The sequence below is a fragment of the Anabas testudineus genome, chromosome 6 (genome assembly GCF_900324465.2).
Source record: "Anabas testudineus chromosome 6, fAnaTes1.2, whole genome shotgun sequence".
NCBI classification, from domain to species: domain Eukaryota; kingdom Metazoa; phylum Chordata; class Actinopteri; order Anabantiformes; family Anabantidae; genus Anabas; species Anabas testudineus.
In genome coordinates, this window is record NC_046615.1 from 3178249 (window position 1) to 3200270 (window position 22022).

Consider the following 22022-nt stretch of genomic DNA (forward strand, 5'->3'; position numbering starts at 1 on the left):
GCAGTTTCACTAACTCAAAGTAAACAAACAAGAATGTGACCTGACACCACCCCCACTTTGCTCTCACTGACAGTCTGAAGCTGAATGTCACTGAGGAGGAGCAAGTAGAGAGGAGAAAGCTGAGAATAAAACTTTTTATCCTCTGGGATTTGCATGTTGCTGCCTTACACTCTATACTGTTCAGAACATTTACTCCACAGATGAAGGGGCTGTAACTAATGCTGGCTTCTGCTTTCTCGCTTGCTCTTCTCGCTTCACTAACCTCCTGTGCCTCAGGATCTCCTGGAAAACATGACCTCTATGATGCTGGTGGGTACTGGAGTGCATCCCCAGTAGTACTCTGATCACCCTGCTGGTTAAAGACACAGTGTCATTGTGTACAGTGCTAAATGGGTTGAACAGGCTTGTTTTTTGTCCTATTTTTTAATAAATAGCTGCATGTCACTGTGTGATACATACAGGATATGTATAAGACAATATGTTTTTACAAACTAGACGACCTCCAGAGGAAATTTTGGCTTGTCTTTTCTTTTTCTTCTCAGTTGCATTGAATTCTTGTGAATGCAATGTTTTCAGAATGCCTTGAGTGAATTTATTCAAATTTGGGTTAAGTGTTCACTTGGACTCGAGGATAAACTGATTAGATTTTGATGGTTAAAGGTCAAGTTCCAATCCTTGTGAATGCTGTATCTCAGTTACGACATAACTTTCTCACACACAAATGTGGACTTGTGCCTAAACTGAGCAGAATATGAGTCTGGACAGACATGCATGTAAGCAACAACTTCACTGCTTGGCGGAGACATACACCCACAATGCAGTCATTCTAGTTTTCTTTTTGCAGGGCGCACAGATAAGCTGGAGGAGTGCATCCTTTCAGACCAGTCTCCTCTGTCCTCTGGAGTGGATTCTGGACAACAGTCCCCTGTCTCTCCAGAGAATAGAAAGACTCACAGAGGCATTAAGAAACTCTGGGGGAGGTAGGCTGCACATAAACTGGTCACTTGGTCTTTGACCATTATGTGTCACAGTATTTCTCTCATTTTCCTTCACACACTCATTCATATGTGTGTTGTCTCCAGGATCCGGCGCAGCCAGTCAGGCAGTCCTGTCCAGGTCCACGACCCAGAGCTGGGAGATTTCAAGAGGGGAGGCTTCAGAGCCACAGCTGGACCACGACTGGCCCGTTCAGGGAACACGCGGTACACACACTTATATGCCAACATATATTTCTTATGTTTGTAATAAATTGAATGACACATTAGGGGAACTAGGAGAAGACACCAGATTAAAGATAGCTATCTGATTTAGAACCTGGTTTAACTCCTTTTGTGTAAACTAACTGTGCTCTACCCACTGCTGATGACAAGGATCAGGTGTGTTGTGTTAATCACAAGCAGGGGCAGTGGGCTTTGAGGACCAGGATTGGGAACTCCTGTCATAGTTGTCTTTGCACTATTTCAGAGACCTGAAGATACCTATTTCCAAGTGGAGCGAAGAGCAGGTTTGTGACTGGCTTGAGGACATTGGACTTGGTCAGTACAGCATACTTGCTCGTCACTGGGTCACCAGTGGTCAGACTCTAGTGTCGGCCAGCCCACAAGACCTAGAGAAGGTACACACACTCTCAAAATGCTGCATCTGAGACATCTATGTGGCTCACACCAAATAATCCTCCACCCAGCTTGTCACACATTTTTCAGTTCTACCTGTCTGATCAGTCTTGTTGCGTGTCCTTTGATGTGACATTCAGTAATGCCTGTCTGTGCTTTTTAATCTACTATTTAGTTTCGCCCTCAACACTGTGACACGGTCTAACTCCTCCACCACCTAACCCACCATTCTGTGTCTCTGATCAGGGTCCATTTCATTAGTTTATCGATGTGTTCTCTCTTTTACCCATAAGCCAATTATTGAGTGTTTTAGGTGAAAGGAGGTAATGCTGTTGTATCTCTGCAGGAGATGGCGATGAAGAATCCACTCCACAGGAAGAAGCTCCAGTTAGCCATCAAGACGTTTAGCAGCAAGCAGCCTGAGAAGTCAGCAGAGCTTGATTACATCTGGGTCAACCGTACGTACTGAAAAAAGAATAGACACTGACATTCAGCCTAACCTTCATATTATATAGAAAAACTGTAATATTTTGTGTTTCAGGTTGGCTTGACGATATTGGCCTTCCTCAGTATAAAGATCAGTTTAATGATGGAAGAGTGGATGGACAGATGCTGCAGTACCTCACTGTGGTGAGTCTGGAACTAATGATGTGAAGCTTAAACAGCTTAAACCTGTGTAAAGTTAAACCAAAGCTCAGCAAACTTCAAATAGGTACAGTAGCTAGGGAGGAACACTTTCCACAATCAGTGGATGTAGTGTTTTGTCTCTTTCCCTTCTTATTGTCTTTCTTTTCTCCATCTCAGAATGACTTGTTATTCCTTAAAGTGACGAGCCAGCTCCATCACCTCAGCATCAAGTGTGCCATTCACGTTCTTCATGTCAACAAGTTCAATCCCAACTGCCTAAAACGCAGGCCCAGCAACGAGGTGAGTAAGGTGCATGAAGCAGGTTCCTGCGCTCCTTACAGAACAGCTTTAACTCAGGGGTGACTCTCGCTCACCTGATTCTAATGTCTCCTTCTAATGATCAGATAAAGCTGGAGGTTCACATACTTAGCCAAACAAAAATGGCCTAATGAGTGTGTGTGTGTTTCTGTGTGTGCGTGTGTGTGTCCATACAGTCATCCATGTGTGTTTGTGTATTGCAGAGCCAGTTTACTCCCAGTGAGGTGGTCCAGTGGTCCAACCATCGAGTGATGGAGTGGCTGAGATCTGTGGACCTGGCAGAGTATGCACCAAACCTGAGGGGCAGCGGCGTGCACGGAGGGCTGATAGTGAGAACATAAACTACATATAAGAACTATTATTGTGAGAAAAATCCAGAAATGCTACAGAGAGGATCTTATACTTTTTTCCTCTCTGTTAGATGCTGGAGCCTCGATTCAACTCTGATACGCTGGCCATGCTGTTGAACATCCCTCCTCAAAAGACACTGTTGAGACGCCACCTAACAACCAATTTCAACAGCCTGGTTGGAGCACAAGCTCAGCAGGAGAAGAGGGAGTACATCGAGGCAGCAGGCTACACCCCGCTCAGCATCACAGCTAAAGTCAAGGTAAGATCATTGAAACACAGGCTTTGTTATATGGCTTGGAATACAAGTGGAAGTGCCCAAAGGCAACATAATGGTGCATGAAGAGAACACACACATGCAGTTAACCCATCCTCTCTCACTGCATGTGTAAGAGAAAACAACTTAATCTATGCTGAGACCTCAGTGCATCAGCTCAGTTTGAGCTCTGAGCCCTTCAGTGGTTTTAAGCCTGTGAGAGCAGAGTAAAGCCCGGGCTGCGCTGCTCCTCCTCACAGATTTAAGACTCGGTCATCAACTGCAGCCTCAGCTGAAAAGTCCCTCTGTGCTTTACTGAGGAAAAATGAGAAAAATAATCCACCCTAAAATACAATCCACACTTGACTGTGTTCACCTAAATCTCAGTTTCTTAAGGTAAAGTAACATTTGAGCCCTAAATACTTATGTGGATGGATATAGCCTGGTATGCTAAACAGAAAAAAGAATAGTACAGTATCAAGTGATATTCTGTAGGAGTTTCATAATATCACAGTGGTTGTAGTCAGCAAGAGTAAGACACATGTATAGAAACTACTGTGTTGTTGCCTGGTGTTAGATACACTAAACACGTGTCTGTAGTTCACCCAGCAGCAGCAGTAGAAGTCTTTTTTCCGAAGTACACACTTTGCCTCGACTTAGTGCTGATTTGTGTCATATTTTTCTTGCTTTCAAATCTAAATTATTAAATTGGAACCTGCTCCTGTGCGTTTGATACGTTGACAGTCAAATCTTTTGTCGTCTCCTGTTTCTGTGCAGCCAAAGAAATTGGGCTTCTCTAACTTGACTCACCTCAGGAGAAGACGTTCAGATGAGTCTACAGACTACGTGTGTCCCATCGAGTCATCCTCTCCTCCGTCAGGACAGTCTGTGGTGAACGGCGTGCAGATGCGTCCGTACGCCGGCTTCAGAGGCCTGAGTCCCATTCTGGACAGAGAGCCCGACCACTCCAGGGACCAGGTGGGGCTCGATGACAGCAGAGCTGACCCATCTCCATGACAATAGCTGTGACAGCAATATGGCAACATAATATGTCAACACTATGGACAACTATGTTGTCACGTTTTCAATCAGCCAGTCACCTCGCTCTGCTACTGCTCTGCTTCCTTTGCTTGCAACCCCTAATACCTCAGTCCATCCTCCTCCCTGCTCCTGTAAACGTGCCCATCAGCCCGACCCTGTGCCTTACTCTTGAAGAGATTCAGAGACACCCAGACAAACCTGCCTGTCTCACAGTCACAGCTGCTGGTCATGAAGGGTGTCCTGAGACAGTGAATCTAGCACACTTGAAGTATTTTGATTTCACTTCCAGCGAGATGCCTAACTAACCCGACCTCAGCCTCAAACCTGTGCCATGATCTAATTCATCAGGAGAGAGCACAGCCTCTCTCTGGACTCCTTCTGTGACATCACTTCCTGTAATCCATACAGTATATATGGACATCTCTTGTTGTACAGTATTGTTCTAACACTTGTGCATCACCTTTAGATAATTTTATATGTGTGAGAGAGAGAGAGAGAGAGAGAGAGTGGGTTTATTTCATCATGTTAACCTTTGATTTTCACTCTGAATTCAGTTCTGTCATGGTCAAGATGAACTTGTGCAATATTTGCATAATGTTATAATGGAGGGATTTTATTTAATATTTATGTAGTTGAGATCAGATGGAGCAGATGCTAAAATCGCATGTTTTATTTGAAGCCTGATGTGGTCATTTTGTACTGGTATTTTCATATTTGACTGTAATAGTATTTTTATAGTAAAGAGAATTCTGCCCCAGTAAAGAACACTTACATGAGGCCATGTAAATGTCAACAGATATCAAATCATTTAATAAACAAAATCATATGTGTGTAAAGTCGATTCCCTTTTTTCTACACAAAAACAGAAACATTGGAAACATTCATTTATTTATATTTTCCATTTTATTTCTGTGTAAATAATATATCATAAGGAGACAATAGCGGAGATGTGGATGTTGGACGTTGTTTTTTAAAAACCAGGCACTCAGAGCCACGTTGGATGGCATGCCTCAGTAACCTGCATCCACCACTAACCTGCTTTTATCATCATCATCTTCATCATCATGGTGGCTGGCATGGCTGCTTATGATACCAGTTTCCCCCTTGAATGACCCGTCTGTGCCAAGATGGCTGCTGACCATCACCATGGTAACTCTGTTAAAGATGACATGGATGTACATGTTTGAATATGGCTCAGTGTGCAGGTAAAGTACAATCATTGTGCATTTACTCAGTATTGTACAGTACTTCAGTGTAAACCTTAATAATTGCTAAGTACTAAAGCTGAGGAAACTCATCTTGGTTTCACTGCAAGTATATGTGTAATCGTGACTTATAATGGCTTCATGAGACTGTGTGTGTGTGTGTGTGTGTGTGTGTGTGCAGATGGCGATCACAGAGGGGACCGCGTTGCAAATAGAAGCTCTGTCTGAAAGCATCAACAACCTCACAGTAAGCACCAACACTGACACACACACACACAAGCTGCTGGTTAATGAGTTGTGCAGCTGATTGACCCAGCGAGTAACTGCTCGTCATCGCTTGGAACAGAAGCCCGAGGCACTCAGATGGCAAACTCCGGCGTCTGTCTGATGAAAAAACGACATTAAAACAGCACCGATCTGTGAGGAAATTACAAAGTAGCACCACGACCACCAGTGTGAAACCTGTTTGCTGGTGCTTCATTACTTGCTGTTGTCAGGCAACATCTACAGTGAACCAGCTGAGCCTGAGAGGGACAATCAGCACGCCACACAATATTACACATTTGATTTATTTTAAGAATCAGTTATTATTAATAACATTATTTATAATAACATATTATAGAATATGTAAAGTGTATTATTATTAAAGTTTGTTAGTTTCATGGTAATGTTATGATTTGCTGCTTTTCTGTTTGCCATGTCGGGTTAATGACCTCTACGATCTTCACAGCAAACATTTTGAGATGTCACACCATGAAAAGCAAGTGTGATTAATATGATTTAAGATTCACACAGTTGTTTGGTTAATCAAGCAAAAACTGTTAATGTTGAATAACCTGGTGTCAACAGTTCCTTCAAGTGAAAGTAGTAAAACCACAATATTATACAGACTGGTCGTCTCTTTAGTAATCTAAAGTAAAACATACAGGGAAAGTGGAAGTGGAGTCACTTCTACTCATGCTTTCCTGTGACAGTCACAGTGTGTGCGGTGAAATATGTTTTTGTTGCTTACTCTGCAGTTAAGCCAGTTGTGCTCTGACTTGAGATCAGTTTTTATACATTCTGGAAGAACAGTCAATTGGTATTAATTCCAAGGGTTCACATACTTTTTCCATTAACACTTTTATAGTTGTTGTCAATAGAGAATCATTTTTTGTGTTATTATTATTAGGTGTTATATTATATTTGTTAATACTCTTGACTTTCACATACTTTTTCTAAAAATAAATGCATTAACTGATCTCAGCTCAGGGTGAAAAACAACTGCCAAGCTTTCTAACCCATTGCCACTCCCATGATGCTTTGCTTCCAGTTCCTGCTCAGCCGGGACGAGCTGCGGAAGGAGCTGAGACGAACACAGATGGCACTAGTTTAAAGGAGGATCGCCCCATCTTGTTGGCTCACTAATGCTGTCAATCAACCACAGAGAGACCTGTAGCAGCCAATCTCACTGTCCCTCACTCCCCGGGCCTAACTCTACGGCTGGTTACATGAACTGCTACTTTATTAGCCACTGATACCTCATGTACCACCCGCAGTCATTCTACAGTCACAAACTACCATCGACCGGGATCATTTACAAAAGCTGTATTTTTTAAAATGATTAACTTAACTGTTGGAAGCGTTTTGCAGCATTTTTTAAAAACTCCTTTTCTTGTTTCCCTATGCAACATATCCTCTATCAACACAGTCCACTGTGGGTTGTAGGTACTATTCATCATGCACAGGGAGGAACAGAACCCAATGAGCCAGTACTTAGTAAACTTGTCAAACATACAACCTGTGCAAAGTGTGACTCCTTCACGGTGTGATTCTGTCTTGTTGAGGCTCAAGCATTTTGGAATGGATCTCATTAGGACTGAAGAAGAGTCACATGAAAAGTTCATATATTCAGTGGCAAGGAGCACAAGGACAGCTGTGTTCATCCAGTTTGGACTAATGGTAATTAGTAGCATCACATGTAGAGAGGTTTCCATTAGTGCTTTTCAGTGGAAGCAAAATGTGAAAGATTATTATTTAGGTTTCTTCAAATAATGAAAATGACAGCAGTTATTATGAATTTATGTTTCTACAAAGAAAGTTTTTTGCCATCAGTGTGAATCAAACTGATTCACTTTGCTGGGACTTCCCAGCAGCAAGCAGAATAAGACTAGTAAGAAATGAGAGAAGGATGAAATTTAAAAAACAGTAAGCTTGTTCTAATTATTGGATGAAACTTTATATTTATCTTAGAAACTGCACATTTATTTTGCTGCTGCAAAACAATAGCAATTATTATTCAACATGAACATTTAGTCTAGCTGCAGCACAAGTTATTGTTGCACTCCCACTGTTTTAGGTGTATATTGGTGTAAATGACCCTATTCGTCTTCAACAGGACAGGTTGTTTGAGTTTCAAACAGATCACTTTAAGTATGAGAAAAGTAACCTCATGTATGAACATACAATACAGATATAAGTACTATACCAGCATTAGACTGTCCCATATAACCCCAATATAAAAGTTAGACATTACAAGCGCCATCATTTCTTTGAGAGACAGTTAAGCACTTTATTTACCCATCAAACCCTTCAAGCTAACTCCAGTCCTCAAGCTAATGCTGATGGTTAACTGGTAATTTGAGTCTTTTGTTGACTTACCTCAAATTTAACAAGTTCCAAACACCACACCCAGGCCAACACGAAACCTGGGACAGAAAATCCTCTCTGTCCTACTGAAGGTTGTGTATACGTCAGGACACTGAAGACTGAACATCACATACACACGCTGTGTATCTCAGCAGGACGAGGGACAAGAGCCAAAGGCAGGTAGAGGACTTGGGACTGCAGTAACGTCCAGACTCATCCTGGTGAGTCTCTCTATTGATCAGTGATTGATTAAGTGTAGAACATTTAATTATTAGTGAATTGTACAGTGCACTGATGGACGGGAGACTGGTAGAAATGTGCTGTGCAAAAATCATTTCTTTACTGTTGAATGATAAAACGGGACCATGTAGTGGATCATCACTGTAAAGTTGTTTTATTTTTGTACATCACAACTTTCAAAATGTTCAGTCTTCACCAACCATATGCTTTACAGTGAAGTCTGTTCTCTTTTTTTTTCCAGTACATCAGGGAGACCACCCTCTGATCTCCCGCCCTCCACCATCAGTCCACCATGGGCCAGACTATCGGCAAACCCACTTCTAACCCCTTTCAGAACTCCACCTTATTCTCGTCTTTGAAGCGCAGCTCCTCCAGCCAACCCACCTGCGACCAAAACACTCGACCGAGCATCTTCTCCACACTGAAGAGGCCTCCTGTTTCCAAACCCAGCGATTTCATACCTCTATTCAATGACTGCATATACGCCGCCTCATCCAGAACTCAGGAGTACCTCCTCTTCAAAGATCCAGAGGACAAGTTCCACCCGAGCCCTGAGGTGCTCACTCAGGTACGTACCTTGATTAGTGGTTCACTTTGTTACCAAACTGGAGGTTTCATGCCCTTTTATACTTGTTTGTCGTCTTCGAACAGGTCTTCTTGATGACCTACATCTCCCAGAGTGTTAACCTCAACATGACGGACACCTTCAACTGCACAGTCATGACACCTGAGCAGCGCATTCTCCTGGGTGCTGACTGGGTCTGGGCCGTGCTAGAGAAACCCACCAAGAACCCCCGGATCCAGATCGCTGTGCAGGTTCTGCACATGCAGGAGAGGGAGGACACTGAGGAAAACGGCATCACCCCAGAGGCCTGTAGCGAGTCTCTCCAGATGGCCCAGAAGGAGTCCAGCAACAAGAGCACGTATGAGAGATTAGTGGACTTCTGCACCTCCATCGGCAAGGACTGCTACGCCCTCTTCTTGTTCTTTGGGAAGAAAAATGACAAGGGGAACATCTACGGCGTCCTCAGCAACAACTTTGAAGCAGCCATCGGGAAGTGCAACAACATTGACAGAACGTTTATTGAAAACTTCTTTAAAGGTTCGAGGTATCTCCATACACCTTCTGGAATGATGCAGGCTATTGTCTCCAAGAAAGTGGAAGATCCTCTCACTCTCATGATTAAATTCAGCTGAACAGAGGGACTCAATAAAAAAAAAAGCATCACAGAAGAGCAGAGTGAAACACTTCATGTCACTGTTGTTTCTCTTAAATTGCTAAAATGTTCAGTTTTAAGTTGCAAGTCTTTTAAAGAAAATGATTCAAATAATTTCCTGGAAAACTTCCTTATACATTTCTGATATTTTGTTGCTAATTACCAGGAGTTTTCATTAACCTCCCAATAAATAAACACTGTTAATGGACTAATGCACTTACAAACACATGAATATAGAGTCTCACTGTGGAATAGTTTCTCTCTGAAGAAAAAATGATGGTTTTCTTACCTAGTTGGTACTTTTATAAAAACCTTCCAAAAGATTTTAAACTAAATAGCAGATCATTTTTAGAAGTAAATGATCTAGAAAAGCTAGGACCTGTAAAATAAACAGTTTCCAGTGTAAGTACGGCGGCTGCCCCGGAGAGCTTTCTGCTGTTTGATTACAGTCCTGTTTACTTTAGTTACTTCTTACTGTTTACTTCCTCAGCTTGATCCAGAAACTCATTAAAAACTATATTTCAACACAAGCTGCAGTTATTTGAATGTTATATGTTCAACTAACGTTTTGAGTGCAGGACTCATTTTATTCCAGAGGTATCTTACACATGCTGTAGACAGAGAATGAACTATGAACAACCTCGAAAAACGGGGACGCACTCTTTAAACTTCCAAGACCGGCAGCAAGAAGCATAACATGATTCTCAACCAGCGACCTGCTGTGTTTGGACAATATGGAAATTTTAGTCAAACTGTAGCTTCTTTCCACATTTTGCATATAACCCTAAGGCAGCTTGAGGAGTAATGGATGTGCAGGCAACGTTTCTCTGTTGATTCTCAGTGGTTGGACCCTTTCTGCTGTGAATTTCTTGTGTTGTCATTCACTTGAATCACAAACTGCAGCATTGAGTGAATCGTCTCTGTGTGAAACATTTACTTTTAGGTACAGTTGTTATGAAACAGATTAATGTGTAACACAAGAAGAGTGTCACAAAATGCATCTAATGTTCACGGAAACATTGTCGATCTGGTAAATTGTAACAAATAGTGACACCGTTGTGCAGCACTGAACTGTAATTCAACATATTTCCCTCAGATTCACTTAACTAGAGCAAAAACTTAAGAGAGATGTGGCAGAATAACCTGAGAGGAGCCGTGTTGATATGAGAGCATCTGTATTCAAGATGCTAAACCAACAGCAGGTTGTTCAAAATTCAATCACAACACAGTAGAAGCGGATGCTGAGAGTGGTTTTGTTGCTATGCTAGCAATGTAGCTAAATAAAAGTCCAAATCTGCCTCCTGTCAGTCTACTACGTTAGTTAAGACCAGTCAGATTGAAGAATCACATGAATATTTGTGCAAGTTTTCATGGTTACCAGCAGATAATGTGTTAAAATAAAAGCATTATCATACGGTTGAGCTGTGCATTGTTTTGTGTTAATTAGCTAATGTTAGCATAACTAAGATGGTGAATATAAAAATGCTAACATACCCATCAAAGTCAATATGTTAGCATGCTAACATTAGCATTTTGAAGCTACATCTGCACTGAGCTGTACAATTGATGTAGTAGCTTTGAAAATATCATTTGACATAAAAATGATGAAGTAACAGAATAATGTCTTGTATAGAAATTAAGCTTTTAGACGCTACTTCACCTGCTGATTCTCACTTCATCATATAATGACACTTCAAGTGGTTTTGTGAGTAATCTAGTCATTGTCAGATGCTACAGCTCCTCTGTTGTGTCGGTCTGCTCCTCTCAGTTTTGTAGGCTACCGGTCCAATAAGCTGCTGAGGTGAATGTGATATGCATGGTGATGTTAAGTGATTACACTAATAACACAGGCCTGTCCAGATTTACAGCCTCAAGAAACACTGTAGCGTATTAAGACAAAGGTCTGTGAAGGGAGGAGGACAAGTTGGTGCCATGAGTCTACAACACACAGGACTTTCCCACGATGCTGCGTTCACTGACATGGGGTCAAACAGCGCTGCTCCTGCAGTGAAGCAGTGCTGACGTTTAGCATCCGAGTTTTCAGCATCACTATGAATGTTTAGTTGCTACTGTGGCAAATGATGTTGAACGAGTTCTTTCCAGTAAGCTGTTAAAAAAAGGATTTATTTAAGATGCATTTATTTTAATATTTCATGTATACAAATATCTGATACAAAGGCACATTTACAAGGCAGTTCTTATATTCTCACATCACCAACCAGAGCTTTGTACAAAAGCACAAAAAGCAAGTCGCATCATGGTAAATCATTCCTTCAACCTCCTTTACTGACCAAAATAAAAACAACAACTGTGGGATTCACATTTTCTTGTGAGCAACACAAGCATTAAATTATCTTCACTATTTTCCATCATAGTTCATCTTTCACATCTGTTTCCTCTTTGAGGCTTTTGCGCTCACAAGTGCACAGTGCAGTGTTGTCGCTCGGCTGAGGCACCAGCTCCATGTCTTCGTGTCGTGTGGGCTGCCCTGTCTGTCGCTCCGAGTACGTGCACAGCACTTTGTAGTAGTAACAGTACAGTCTGCTGGGCTGCAGCAGCTCTCTGGCCGCTGCCTGACCCGCTCTGGCGATCTCTTGTGCTTCAGCATCGTTCTCTTTAGCCCATTTGATTTTCTCCAAAAGGTTTGACAGGTTTCTCTTCACAGGAACATAGTGAGCGCCTGCCTTCAGATGCATGTAGAAATGCTCATAATACTGCGAGTCCTGTTTCAGAACCAGACTGCTTCCGAGCATCAGATACGGAAAACGATACGCTGCCACTGTTCCATCCACATTCACCTGGTATTTGTACTAAAAGAGAGGAAGAAGTAAAACTACAATTATTATACAATGATAATAATAATAATGCTTAAAATGTATTTAACTGTATGGTGGTGGTTACTTCTGTCTCAAAGTGAAATGATTGTTGCAATAACTAGTTATAGGATAAAATAGATTTTCATACATCTTCTCTCACCTTAAAGAATTCAAAGAATCCAACAAGTGGTGCTTTGCCTACATGCTTCTCCCTGTCTCTGAAGAAGAACCACCCCGTGATGCCTGCGTCCAGCAGCTCGGGGTTTTTCTTTGACAGAGAGACCAACTGAAGACGTTCCTCTCGACTGTCCCGGCCGCGGAAAAATGCAATCTCTGTTTTGTTAGCCCACGGAGGCCCTGGAAGAAGGTTATCCAAATATTACCGACAAAGGCAGGAAATGTGAGGACGTGAGGCAGAATGGAATAGAAATGATAAGATAACATTAGACACAAGAGAATGTAGATTCAAAAAGACCAAAACTATTTGTAAGAGAGAGCGTAAGAGTAAGACCAGTATTTCCCACTAGATCAATCATTAAAGTTACATATTATCTGGCTGCGTTCAACTTGTACTACTAGGAGAAGTTAAGCCTGGGGTAAGGGTGGCGACGTCTCATGACTCTTAAGTTTTTTCTCACACAAAGAGGCTGAACTCCACAAACACAAGTGATGACTCTACAAACACAGCTGTGAGAAAATCTATCTGTACACACCTCGAACCACTTGAACCAGAGCTTCTAAGAATATTACTCACAGTTTTCCCTACAATATAAAAATGTAGGTAAAAGCAAAAGTGAGAGTTCCATGCATTGATAACAAAGGATCACACATTTGTATGACTGGTGTTTGACAGATGCTCACTTCCAACCTATTTTCCTGATCATTAAACTATCATTTGGTATTTGTGCATGTTAAAATTAACACTTTGTAGCATCTGAAGAGGCTCCACTCCAGTCTGGTTCTGTATCTGTGTCTAGTTTTGCACAGCACAGAAAGTCATCTGCCCACACGATAGTCGTCAGGAAACTGACGAGGGTGGTCACCACACTTTCCATTTTAACACACAGGACTAGGTACAAGCCAGTCAGCAGTCAATTATACATTTTGGAACATTTGTTAACAGAGATGAGAAAGTGGTCACTTATGATCTTTACTGGGATTAACTATTTCTAAACATTTACAGATGAAAAATAAAAAATTGTGCTTTTGGGAATCTGGAGCTCCTCAGTCACAGTGACTGCTACAATGTGTGAGTGTGTGTGTGTGTGTGTGTGAGAGAGAGAGAGATACCCGTGTTTCCCTGGACAGACAGCAGGTCATTAGTGACGCCCCTCATAGTCTCCAGGGTGGAGTGTGTGACTTCATACGTAGGGAGGACGATGTCCCGTGTATCTGTAGAGCCACACCACGACAACACAGGAACAGGGTCTACACTCCTCGTCTCTAATGGCCAGTCACCAACATTGATGTAGAACTCCACATCAGGCACCCTCACCTTCAAAAGCAAACGTGAAGGTACCAGGACATTGAAATCGGCAATAACGTGACATCATGTGAAGTAACATTAAGACTGGTTAAAACCTGCACAAACAACTGAATGATCCTTGGACATCTGTGGAATACACAAACACAGCCTTACCTTCCTTGTTAGAGAGAGCAGCATTTCATCTGAGAACATCTTGAAGTCTGTGTATTTCCCCAGAGTGCGGCGGTACACCTGGTTGTTGATGATGGCGTAGTGAATGAGACCTCCTCTGTTAGAGAATCTCTTAGGCACTTCCTGTCTGAGATGCTGCAGGTCCACTATGGGAAAAGTCTTAAAGTCAGCCAGAATCTGAGGCTCTTCAGCAGGACACTGCATGACGTTCAGCCAGCCAGAGGAATCAGGTTCAGGGCAGTCACAGTATTCATGATAGACTGGACCTGAGCATAAAAAAAAAACATACATGGAGTCAGATGAGGAAGCTTTGCTTCAACTACAGTTCTCATTACATTCACAGGTCAAGACACAGTCACATCTGTTCCATCTGTCCTCAGTAATAACAGTGCATTCTGAGGATAAATGATTATTATTATTATTAAATTAATCGTTTATCCATTTCCCCCTTTACTCCGAAACGTCGCAGGGGAAGTCTCACGAGGTTAATGGACACATTCTCACATTCTATTTTAGTGATTTTTTATAAACTGCTGTTTTGCAAAGTAGAAGCAGTGTTTACTCCTCCATGTCAGGGGATCGTAATGTTTGAGACACAACAGTGTGTCTGTTCTCAGCGTTAAGGAAAACAGTCACATTTAATATCTGGTTGCATGCAATAACTTCTTGATGTTTGCAATTTACAGACATCACCTGGCTTCGATGCTTTTTGGCTACTGTAAACAACTAAACTTTGACTAGTGAACCTGTCCCTGTGTGTAATAATGCATGGCACCACGCTGACCTTGGATGGTGTAGGGTGACTTGGAGACAGCAGCGTCTTGGTGGAGGATTTCCAGCTTCAGACCCTTTGGTGCTGAGCTGTAGAGCCGGTACCTCACCAGGAAGGACCCGTCTCCTCTGTCCAGAGGAGGAGGGACGTGGATGCGGATGTGCTCCTTCTTGTCCAGTGAGCTTATCTTCACTTTAAACGTATCTTTACCTGAACAACACACACACACACACACACACACACACACACACACACACACACAGGAACTTTACTTCATCTTGCTGCAGGACTTGATGAATTGCAAAGCCTTCCTATTAAAGAGGCACCAAACATGACGAAAATATTACATTATCTTACAGATTAAGTGAAACACTACTTATGATTTTTACATATTAAGACATGTCTCCCTGTAGGCCGTATAACGTCATTGCTAAACAGAGCTATTTATTGAATATTCACATAATATGTCTGCGGTTAGCTTAAAACAGCTGTTTGTTAGCTTAACAAACGGAGCAACAACTGAGCTAACTAGCTGTGTCAGCCACCGCTCCACGGGCGTCTTGGTGATGCTACATGAGCATAATGTCATTTGGAGCACATGCTGCATGTTTAGTCACTAACCTGGAGACAAAGTCAGGTTTTGTCCTTTTGAATTCACCGCCTGAATAAAGAAGTAGCGGACCGGTAAAACTGTGTCGGGGTTCAGTCCTGGACCCCAGACGCGACATCTCTCCGGACTGATTCCTTCACATTCACACACCGGTAAGTTTACCCAAATACACCACACTAAAATGACCAACCTACGGAGTAAACCGCTGTGAAAAGACTCGACTACGTCTGCGCTTCGGCCACACACCATGTTACCTGAATGCGAACTAACTGAATATTGAGGGGAAAGTTTTCATACAAACTCCTTCGCCGACATGTTGTTGGTGAAGAGAGACACGCCCCTTACCCGGTGATGCCTTGAGGGGATGTCGGAAATATTGGACGTGGATCGTAAACGCCCCACCACAGACCTCCAGTGCAGTAAATAGTGTTGAGTATTTATAAATCCTCATCTCATGTCCACTTACTAAACTGCTGCTCTTGTTGTCTTCAATCATAGCTGACAAATCCTCATTTGTAACTCAAGACAAATGCAATGCAGCTCCTTTCAACCAAAGCGTGGTGACACTGAGAGCTAAATGCAAATAGACAAACCACACTGACCAGTGAAGAGTTCATGCAGTGTTTACTCCTCTTTGTAAACTAATGACTACATTACTTAATGCATTGTAATGATCAGCTGGTATTATCACATATATATTAAATTACATGTAGCCACCTTTTCAATCATGGGCTACACTATTGAGTGTTGTTTGAATCCTATCTTATGACTTAAATAACCTGCTGTAGAGCTGCAGTACATACAGATATACATTTACATACTGTTGTTTTTACGAATGTCACCTTTATTTCACAAAATTATATTTAGCTTAAGAACTGTTGCATTTTAAAACTGACTGTTGTCGTGTATAAAACGTAATCACAGGTTGACAGGACGTTTGATGACATACAGTGAGTGCCTGGAGATTTTCACAGCAGTATTACTGGGTAATTATTTTGTAGTAGTGTGTTCCACCGTAGGTGTCATTTTGTCACTGAAAATCTTAAAGGACAAAAGCTGTGTTGTCAGCACCAGCCATGCACCATACACACAAACAGTTGTTTTGGATTGTATCGGACCATCAACAGTGTCCATACAGTACAGTGATTCGTGGATGTGTGACTGAATGATTACAGTGAACAGAGCAGCTCTGTGGACATTTAGAAAACTAGTATGCAAAGAGGTTTTCTTTTTTGTGTCCCAGCTTGTCCAGGTTTGGCAGGCAGGCATTCTGGATCATCGGTGGAGGGCCGCAAAGGACAATAAGAACGTCAGAGGACGGAGCAGGGAGGTGGTCCTTGATCATGTCATGGGTCACAAATCCTGAACTGTAGCCCCAGTCTGGAGGACAAGACAAACACAAAGAGTTTGACACACCATTCAAACAGAGGGAGTGACAATTCAGAACAGAACCTGATCCTGCTGCTCAAACATTTTCTGGACACAGCTCGGTGTATTTACAGGCCAAAATGGGAATATGGGTCAAAATTTGAAATGTCAAACTATAACCTGTGAAAAAAAAACACTTCTTCCACTCAAATACTCCCTTCCTCAGTACCTTCTAAATATTACACACGCCCTCTTTCTCTTTCTAAATCTCTCCATCCCAGTGACTTAGCAGAGGGAAGCCTAGTTGTGAAGTATGAGGAGAACCGGATCTCTTCTTCTCTGCTTAGTGTTTGATCTCCAGCGGTGCCAAAGAAGCCGTTAATGATGGGAAACACGACGGGTTTTGTTCAACTTGTGCTTTCATCCACAGATAGTCATCTTTTCCTCCAAGGCAACCAAATAATGACACTGCTAACGAAGAGCAAGTGCAGCTCTTCAAATGAACAATGATGGGACTAATGAAGTCGCGCAGGAAAGAATAAGAGCGCAGTTCAAGGCCTTCACGACACAGATTATGCAACAACATTACGCTCATTAATTTCTGCTTGCTTTGAGGATTATGCAAATGAAGACACGAGCGTTTTGCTAAGCTACTGCAACACCTTGGTGGAGCTATCTCCCTCCTCAGCCTGCAGGGATTTTCCACAAGCGGAGGAGTTTTTGTTTGGTTTCTCACTCTTAATATTCAGCAGTGAAGCCAAAGAACTGGGCTTTAAGATTAATTCAGATTCATACAGACTGGCGCCGAACTAATCCTGTATGGTATCGTGATGAAATGAGTCATTGGAGATGTGTTCACCAGATCCCTCGTTATGAAAAGTAAGCATTAGAACCGATTATAACAAAGACATTTACGAATGCAAATGAACACATAGAAACTAGGTGAGAATAGAAATACCACAGATACTAAAGTTTGCTTTCATCCATAGAATCTCCTACTCTCTTTGATATGAACTGCAGACATTAAAATGTCTGTTATTGCTAAATGTTTAATAGAAAACTTTTGTTAAATGCCTTGAATTAAAGCTGAAAGTCATCACATCAATCAATATGTTTAATTGCATATTGATTACATTTTAAATCCAGGGTGGTAGTGTACAGATCCCACTTTACAAATATTGTGTCTCTGCTACGCCTGGACCTGAATGTAGCCTGCTAATTTACCCAAACCCAAGCTATTCTTTCTTTATGAATATGAGAATTAACTTAAGAGAATTACACTGAAAACAATTCCTCGATTGAGCGATTACGTTTGTGTCAGTAGAGTGAGTTTTCTTTCTTGGTGCCGAGTATTATGACACAGTGACAAGAAAATGGGACAACAGGGGAACTACATTAGATGACTATAAATCAAACTTCTCAGAGCCATATGTGGCTACGTTGTAGTTAGTTGGAGTTACTAACTTCATCTGTCTGTCCTTTGGTACTAGTGGGATGCTTTCTTTTATTCCTTTTCTTTTTCAGCTGCCTGCTGCTGCCGGGAATGAGACAGGAACATAACCATAAAGTTGCAGGCCTTAAAATCGAAGCAATTAACTGAACAGCTCTGCGGAGGACACCCGCAGAGTTAGGTGATGATTCTCTGTGGGTGCGTCACAGCAAGCGTCCCCCCTCACATTATGCATTGTCACTTGATCAATTGCTGTTGTTATATTGTCTAAAAATACTAACCAATGCATTTTGTATGCACTTAGATCTACACATGCTCTGCCCCTTCACCTTTAACACAGACTGACTATGACTAAAAGTGAAGACGTTCTGTCTTACCCTTTGGAGGTCTGTCCAGTGTAAACCAGAGCTTGACCTTGTCAGGATAGTTCTTCTTCACCTCCTCCAGCTCCGCTCTGAGGAGAATATCCTTCTCCGTCTGAGAGAGAGCAAATGAACGGCCATTTAATACTCTTTAACATTAAGTTACAAGGAGAGATTTCTCAAAACAATACAAGGCACACAACTGACCTGGTTGGCAAATATGAGCGAGCACTTGGTGTTGTCAGTGGGGTCTGCTGTGATGCTGCGAATTAACTGCAGCATAGGAGTGATCCCTGGGATGGAAAGACGCTCAGATGTTAGCTCCAGAGAGTGATTTCTGTCTAACTGAGAGTTTAACATCTAAGAGTTTAACAGAAGACTTAAGGTTCTGCAGAGACTTCAGCCTGCTGAGCCCCTCAGTCATGCTATGAATGAAGCACATGCATTAATTCCTATTTAGACTTTGATAGAAATGTAAATGAACCTGTTCCACCAGCGATCATTCCGACATGCTTAAACTTCCGAGTCTTGGGATCCGACTTCTTGTCTGGTCGGATGGAGAACTGACCTGATGAGAGGAGAGGAAGTCTCCGTTTGTGTTACAGTAGAGGAAGCAGTTCAGAATTCTGCTGTATCACAGAGACATCTGCTGCTGTCGGAAGGAAGTGCACCTTCATGTCTTTACTATTCTTTCTTTTTGTTTTTTCTGTCTATAAATTCACACATCATACCGTTCCCCTTATACACCAGTAGCCCGTTGGGTCCTCTGAAATCAATGCTGTCTCCAATAGCCATGTTGTCTAGGTACTGAGACATCTTTCCTCCCTCTGGAAAGGAGGGATGACTGTTCTTGTAGTACACCTAGAGAAGTTACAAGAAGACAACAGTTGTAGCCCCTCACTGGATCTACGAGACATTAAAATGAACTCAAACAAAACAGTAAAGGTCACAAAACCACAGATGCTAAATATTATCCAAAGCTTTGCTGTGACGGGTCTCCAGCTTTCACATTATTTATGTATTATTACTGTTACTATTAGCAGTAGTAGCAGTAGTAGTAGTAGTAGTAGTAGTAGCAGCAGCATTGGGCTTGTACGGAAAGGAAAAGTTTTCTGATTTCTGAATCAGAGTAACTTTAACAGAAATGTCCAAAGTTAACCAATAAAACTAGGATTTCACCTGGAGTGTTACTGTAGTGTTACTCACCTTCACCACAAGGTCTACAAATCCCTGGTGCTCATCACTGGAGACTGGAGTGTAGGCTCTGACCACCAGACTGCCATTGACCTTGGCTGACAAGTACACGTGCTGACCTGAACAGAGCGGAGCAAAATATCTCATCTTGTATTCTCATTTATTAGGAGAGGAGAGGAGAGGAGGGGAGAGGAGAGGAGAGGAGAGGAGAGGAGAGGAGAGGAGAGGAGAGGAGAGGAGGGGAGAGGAGAGGAGAGGAGAGGAGAGGAGAGGAGGGAGGGAGGGAGGAGGGGAGAGGAGAGGAGGAGGGGAGGGGAGGGAGGGAGAGGAGAGGAGAGGAGAGGAGAGGAGAGGAGAGGAGAGGAGAGGAGAGGAGAGGAGAGGAGAGGAGAGTCACAGTACCTATTGGCAGTCCAAGGATGTGAGATCCAGATGGAAGGCCAAACCGAAATTTCTTTGTGTCATGACTGATTTCCTGTACAAGGACAAACACACATACAGAGAACAGTTTTCACAGTAACTATTTTTTGCAGAGAAAGCTGCATTCTGTGGATTTTCATCTCTGTTAATGTGATATAGAAAGAACATACAGTGCCAAGAAAAAGTCAGTGCTGGTTGTGAGATATGGGTCACATCAGTTGACAATATTTGGGTGTTTTGTATAAGCCAAGGTAGCTCTAAACCGCACCACCATTCTCATTTAATTACTTTACTTTACTTTAACTTTAGTGGCTGTGCTCTGTAAATATCAGGACTGTTTGTGTTTTACCAGCTTAGAATAATTGTGTTTGTTGATATTTGTGATATTGGTGACGTTCACATCATATTTCAATAACCAAGTCATGTGATCATATTTCAGTGAACAGTTTTCTACTATGCAGTAGTAGTACATGATTTGTGTGTCGAGCCAAATAACTTTATCAGAGAAGCATGAAGGTGCAGAGTACATCTGCTCAGATAGATACTGCATTGTTACTCAGTTAAATGTTTAGTTGTATGAAATGAAGTCGTTCTGTTTTAATGCTGACTGAATTACACAGTGGCCTTTCGATTGTACCGGTGTGTATGTGTTGGTATGCAGCCCACCTGTTTCTCTATAAGGGGAAGTGAATATTTGACTGTAGGGTCCTTTAGAGTTACAGGCAGCTTCTTCTTCTTCTTCTCTTCTCCAGAGCCTTGCAGGAGGAAGTACAGCACCGTCACTACCACCACGAACACAGCAGCCCCCGCCGGGATAATCTGCAACATAAAGATCAGAGTGTAGACATTTAACAAAACGGGATTTCAATCACTGATATTCTGCTATTTTACCCTTTACAATGAAGGTGTATTACAGTTAAATAACCTAAAATATCTCAATATGCACAAGATTGAATGTAGAAAAAGATCAAATGGAAGTTGATTCTCACCAAGTTCTCGTCCATAGTTTTAAAATGCAATAAAATCAGTCAGTGCTTCCTTCTCTTCACTCAAGCTGAAAGACCAGAGTTCACATAGAGTGAAGGCAATGATAGTCCCCTTACTTTCTCTCTCTCTCACACACACACACACACACACACACACACACACACACACACACACACACACACACACACACACACACACACACACACACACACACACACAGAGACACACACTAAAGGGCCTCTCAAAAGGGGCGTGGACTCCCGCTGGGGGAAAGGTGACACAAGAGCCAAGTACCAATAGGAAGACAGATTTCACCATGGCACTACGTGCGGTAGTACAGAGGTGGTGGACATGCAGCGAGGAGCAGAGCCCTGAAATCACACCACTGTAAGAGGGGAGGAGAGAGAGTCACACACTGTAAGCTGCTGAGGCCGTCTGAGTGTGTTCCTTACAGATGATGACATTTTTTAACACTGTTGTGACAGTAGAACAGTTTACATAATAATAAAACACACCACAGAGAAGTCTGTCTTCAAGTTAACCAACGACTTCAACTGAAGTGTGAGTTCTTAGAAGCTGCCAATCATTGCTGAGCAATGTGTGAGCGGCCGCAAAGTTAGAAAAACAACTATACTACTACAAAATACAATGTGCTAGTAACTAGTATATTATTATGGATTGTACCAAGTAGTGCTTGGTACTGCACAGTTTAAATGATCTCCACCTTCAGCAAGGAAATCAACATTTCTTCAATAATAAGTTGGAACAGGTACTTTACTTTGGTTCTTTTTAGTATATTTAGATTTTTTTAAAATTATATAATTTTACTTAAACTAAGTTCTGAATTCAGAACATTCACCTCCAGCAGAATATTACACAATATACATCAATCT

The 22022-nt window shown here is 42.0% G+C and overlaps 4 protein-coding genes across 16 annotated transcripts in view; 2 read left to right on the forward strand and 2 right to left on the reverse strand.

Annotated features, from left to right (window-relative positions):
* ppfibp2b (PPFIA binding protein 2b) overlaps nucleotides 1–5050 on the forward strand; it is a 62311-nt gene extending 57261 nt beyond the window's left edge. For all 12 annotated transcript variants that reach the window (XM_026365767.1, XM_026365774.1, XM_026365775.1 and 9 more), the window contains 9 exons: nucleotides 845–980; nucleotides 1083–1202; nucleotides 1465–1615; nucleotides 1960–2071; nucleotides 2155–2243; nucleotides 2418–2540; nucleotides 2762–2887; nucleotides 2980–3168; nucleotides 3940–5050. In XM_026365767.1, coding sequence (XP_026221552.1) covers nucleotides 845–980; nucleotides 1083–1202; nucleotides 1465–1615; nucleotides 1960–2071; nucleotides 2155–2243; nucleotides 2418–2540; nucleotides 2762–2887; nucleotides 2980–3168; nucleotides 3940–4179 — 1286 coding nt within the window. In that variant the 3' untranslated portion in view covers nucleotides 4180–5050. The remainder of the gene's footprint in view (nucleotides 1–844; nucleotides 981–1082; nucleotides 1203–1464; nucleotides 1616–1959; nucleotides 2072–2154; nucleotides 2244–2417; nucleotides 2541–2761; nucleotides 2888–2979; nucleotides 3169–3939) is intronic.
* Nucleotides 5051–5501: 451 nt separating this feature from the next.
* Nucleotides 5502–10842, forward strand: rep15 (RAB15 effector protein). Of its 2 annotated transcripts, XM_026365781.1 has the most exons (4): nucleotides 5502–5655; nucleotides 8189–8257; nucleotides 8518–8844; nucleotides 8928–10842. In XM_026365781.1, the coding sequence occupies exons 3-4, from the start codon at nucleotides 8569–8571 to the stop codon at nucleotides 9471–9473; spliced, it is 822 nt and encodes a 273-aa protein (XP_026221566.1). In that variant the 5' UTR covers nucleotides 5502–5655; nucleotides 8189–8257; nucleotides 8518–8568; the 3' UTR covers nucleotides 9474–10842. The 2 variants fall into 2 exon arrangements, with proteins under 2 accessions (XP_026221566.1, XP_026221565.1); XM_026365780.1 differs by lacking the exon at nucleotides 5502–5655 and having other exon boundaries at nucleotides 7545–8257.
* A 766-nt stretch (nucleotides 10843–11608) lies between these two features.
* Nucleotides 11609–15901, reverse strand: poglut3 (protein O-glucosyltransferase 3). The gene is made up of 6 exons (XM_026366413.1): nucleotides 15360–15901; nucleotides 14751–14948; nucleotides 13949–14232; nucleotides 13600–13804; nucleotides 12470–12666; nucleotides 11609–12303 (listed from the first exon to the last, which is right to left on the reverse strand). The coding sequence occupies exons 1-6, from the start codon at nucleotides 15595–15597 to the stop codon at nucleotides 11863–11865; spliced, it is 1563 nt and encodes a 520-aa protein (XP_026222198.1). The 5' UTR covers nucleotides 15598–15901; the 3' UTR covers nucleotides 11609–11862.
* Nucleotides 15902–16080: 179 nt separating this feature from the next.
* On the reverse strand, nucleotides 16081–21261 carry LOC113166336 (NADH-cytochrome b5 reductase 2). Its single transcript, XM_026366414.1, has 9 exons — nucleotides 21132–21261; nucleotides 20809–20961; nucleotides 20125–20197; nucleotides 19735–19841; nucleotides 19260–19389; nucleotides 19013–19096; nucleotides 18736–18821; nucleotides 18544–18643; nucleotides 16081–16728 (listed from the first exon to the last, which is right to left on the reverse strand). The coding sequence occupies exons 1-9, from the start codon at nucleotides 21144–21146 to the stop codon at nucleotides 16556–16558; spliced, it is 921 nt and encodes a 306-aa protein (XP_026222199.1). The 5' UTR covers nucleotides 21147–21261; the 3' UTR covers nucleotides 16081–16555.
* Nucleotides 21262–22022: the final 761 nt, after the last annotated feature.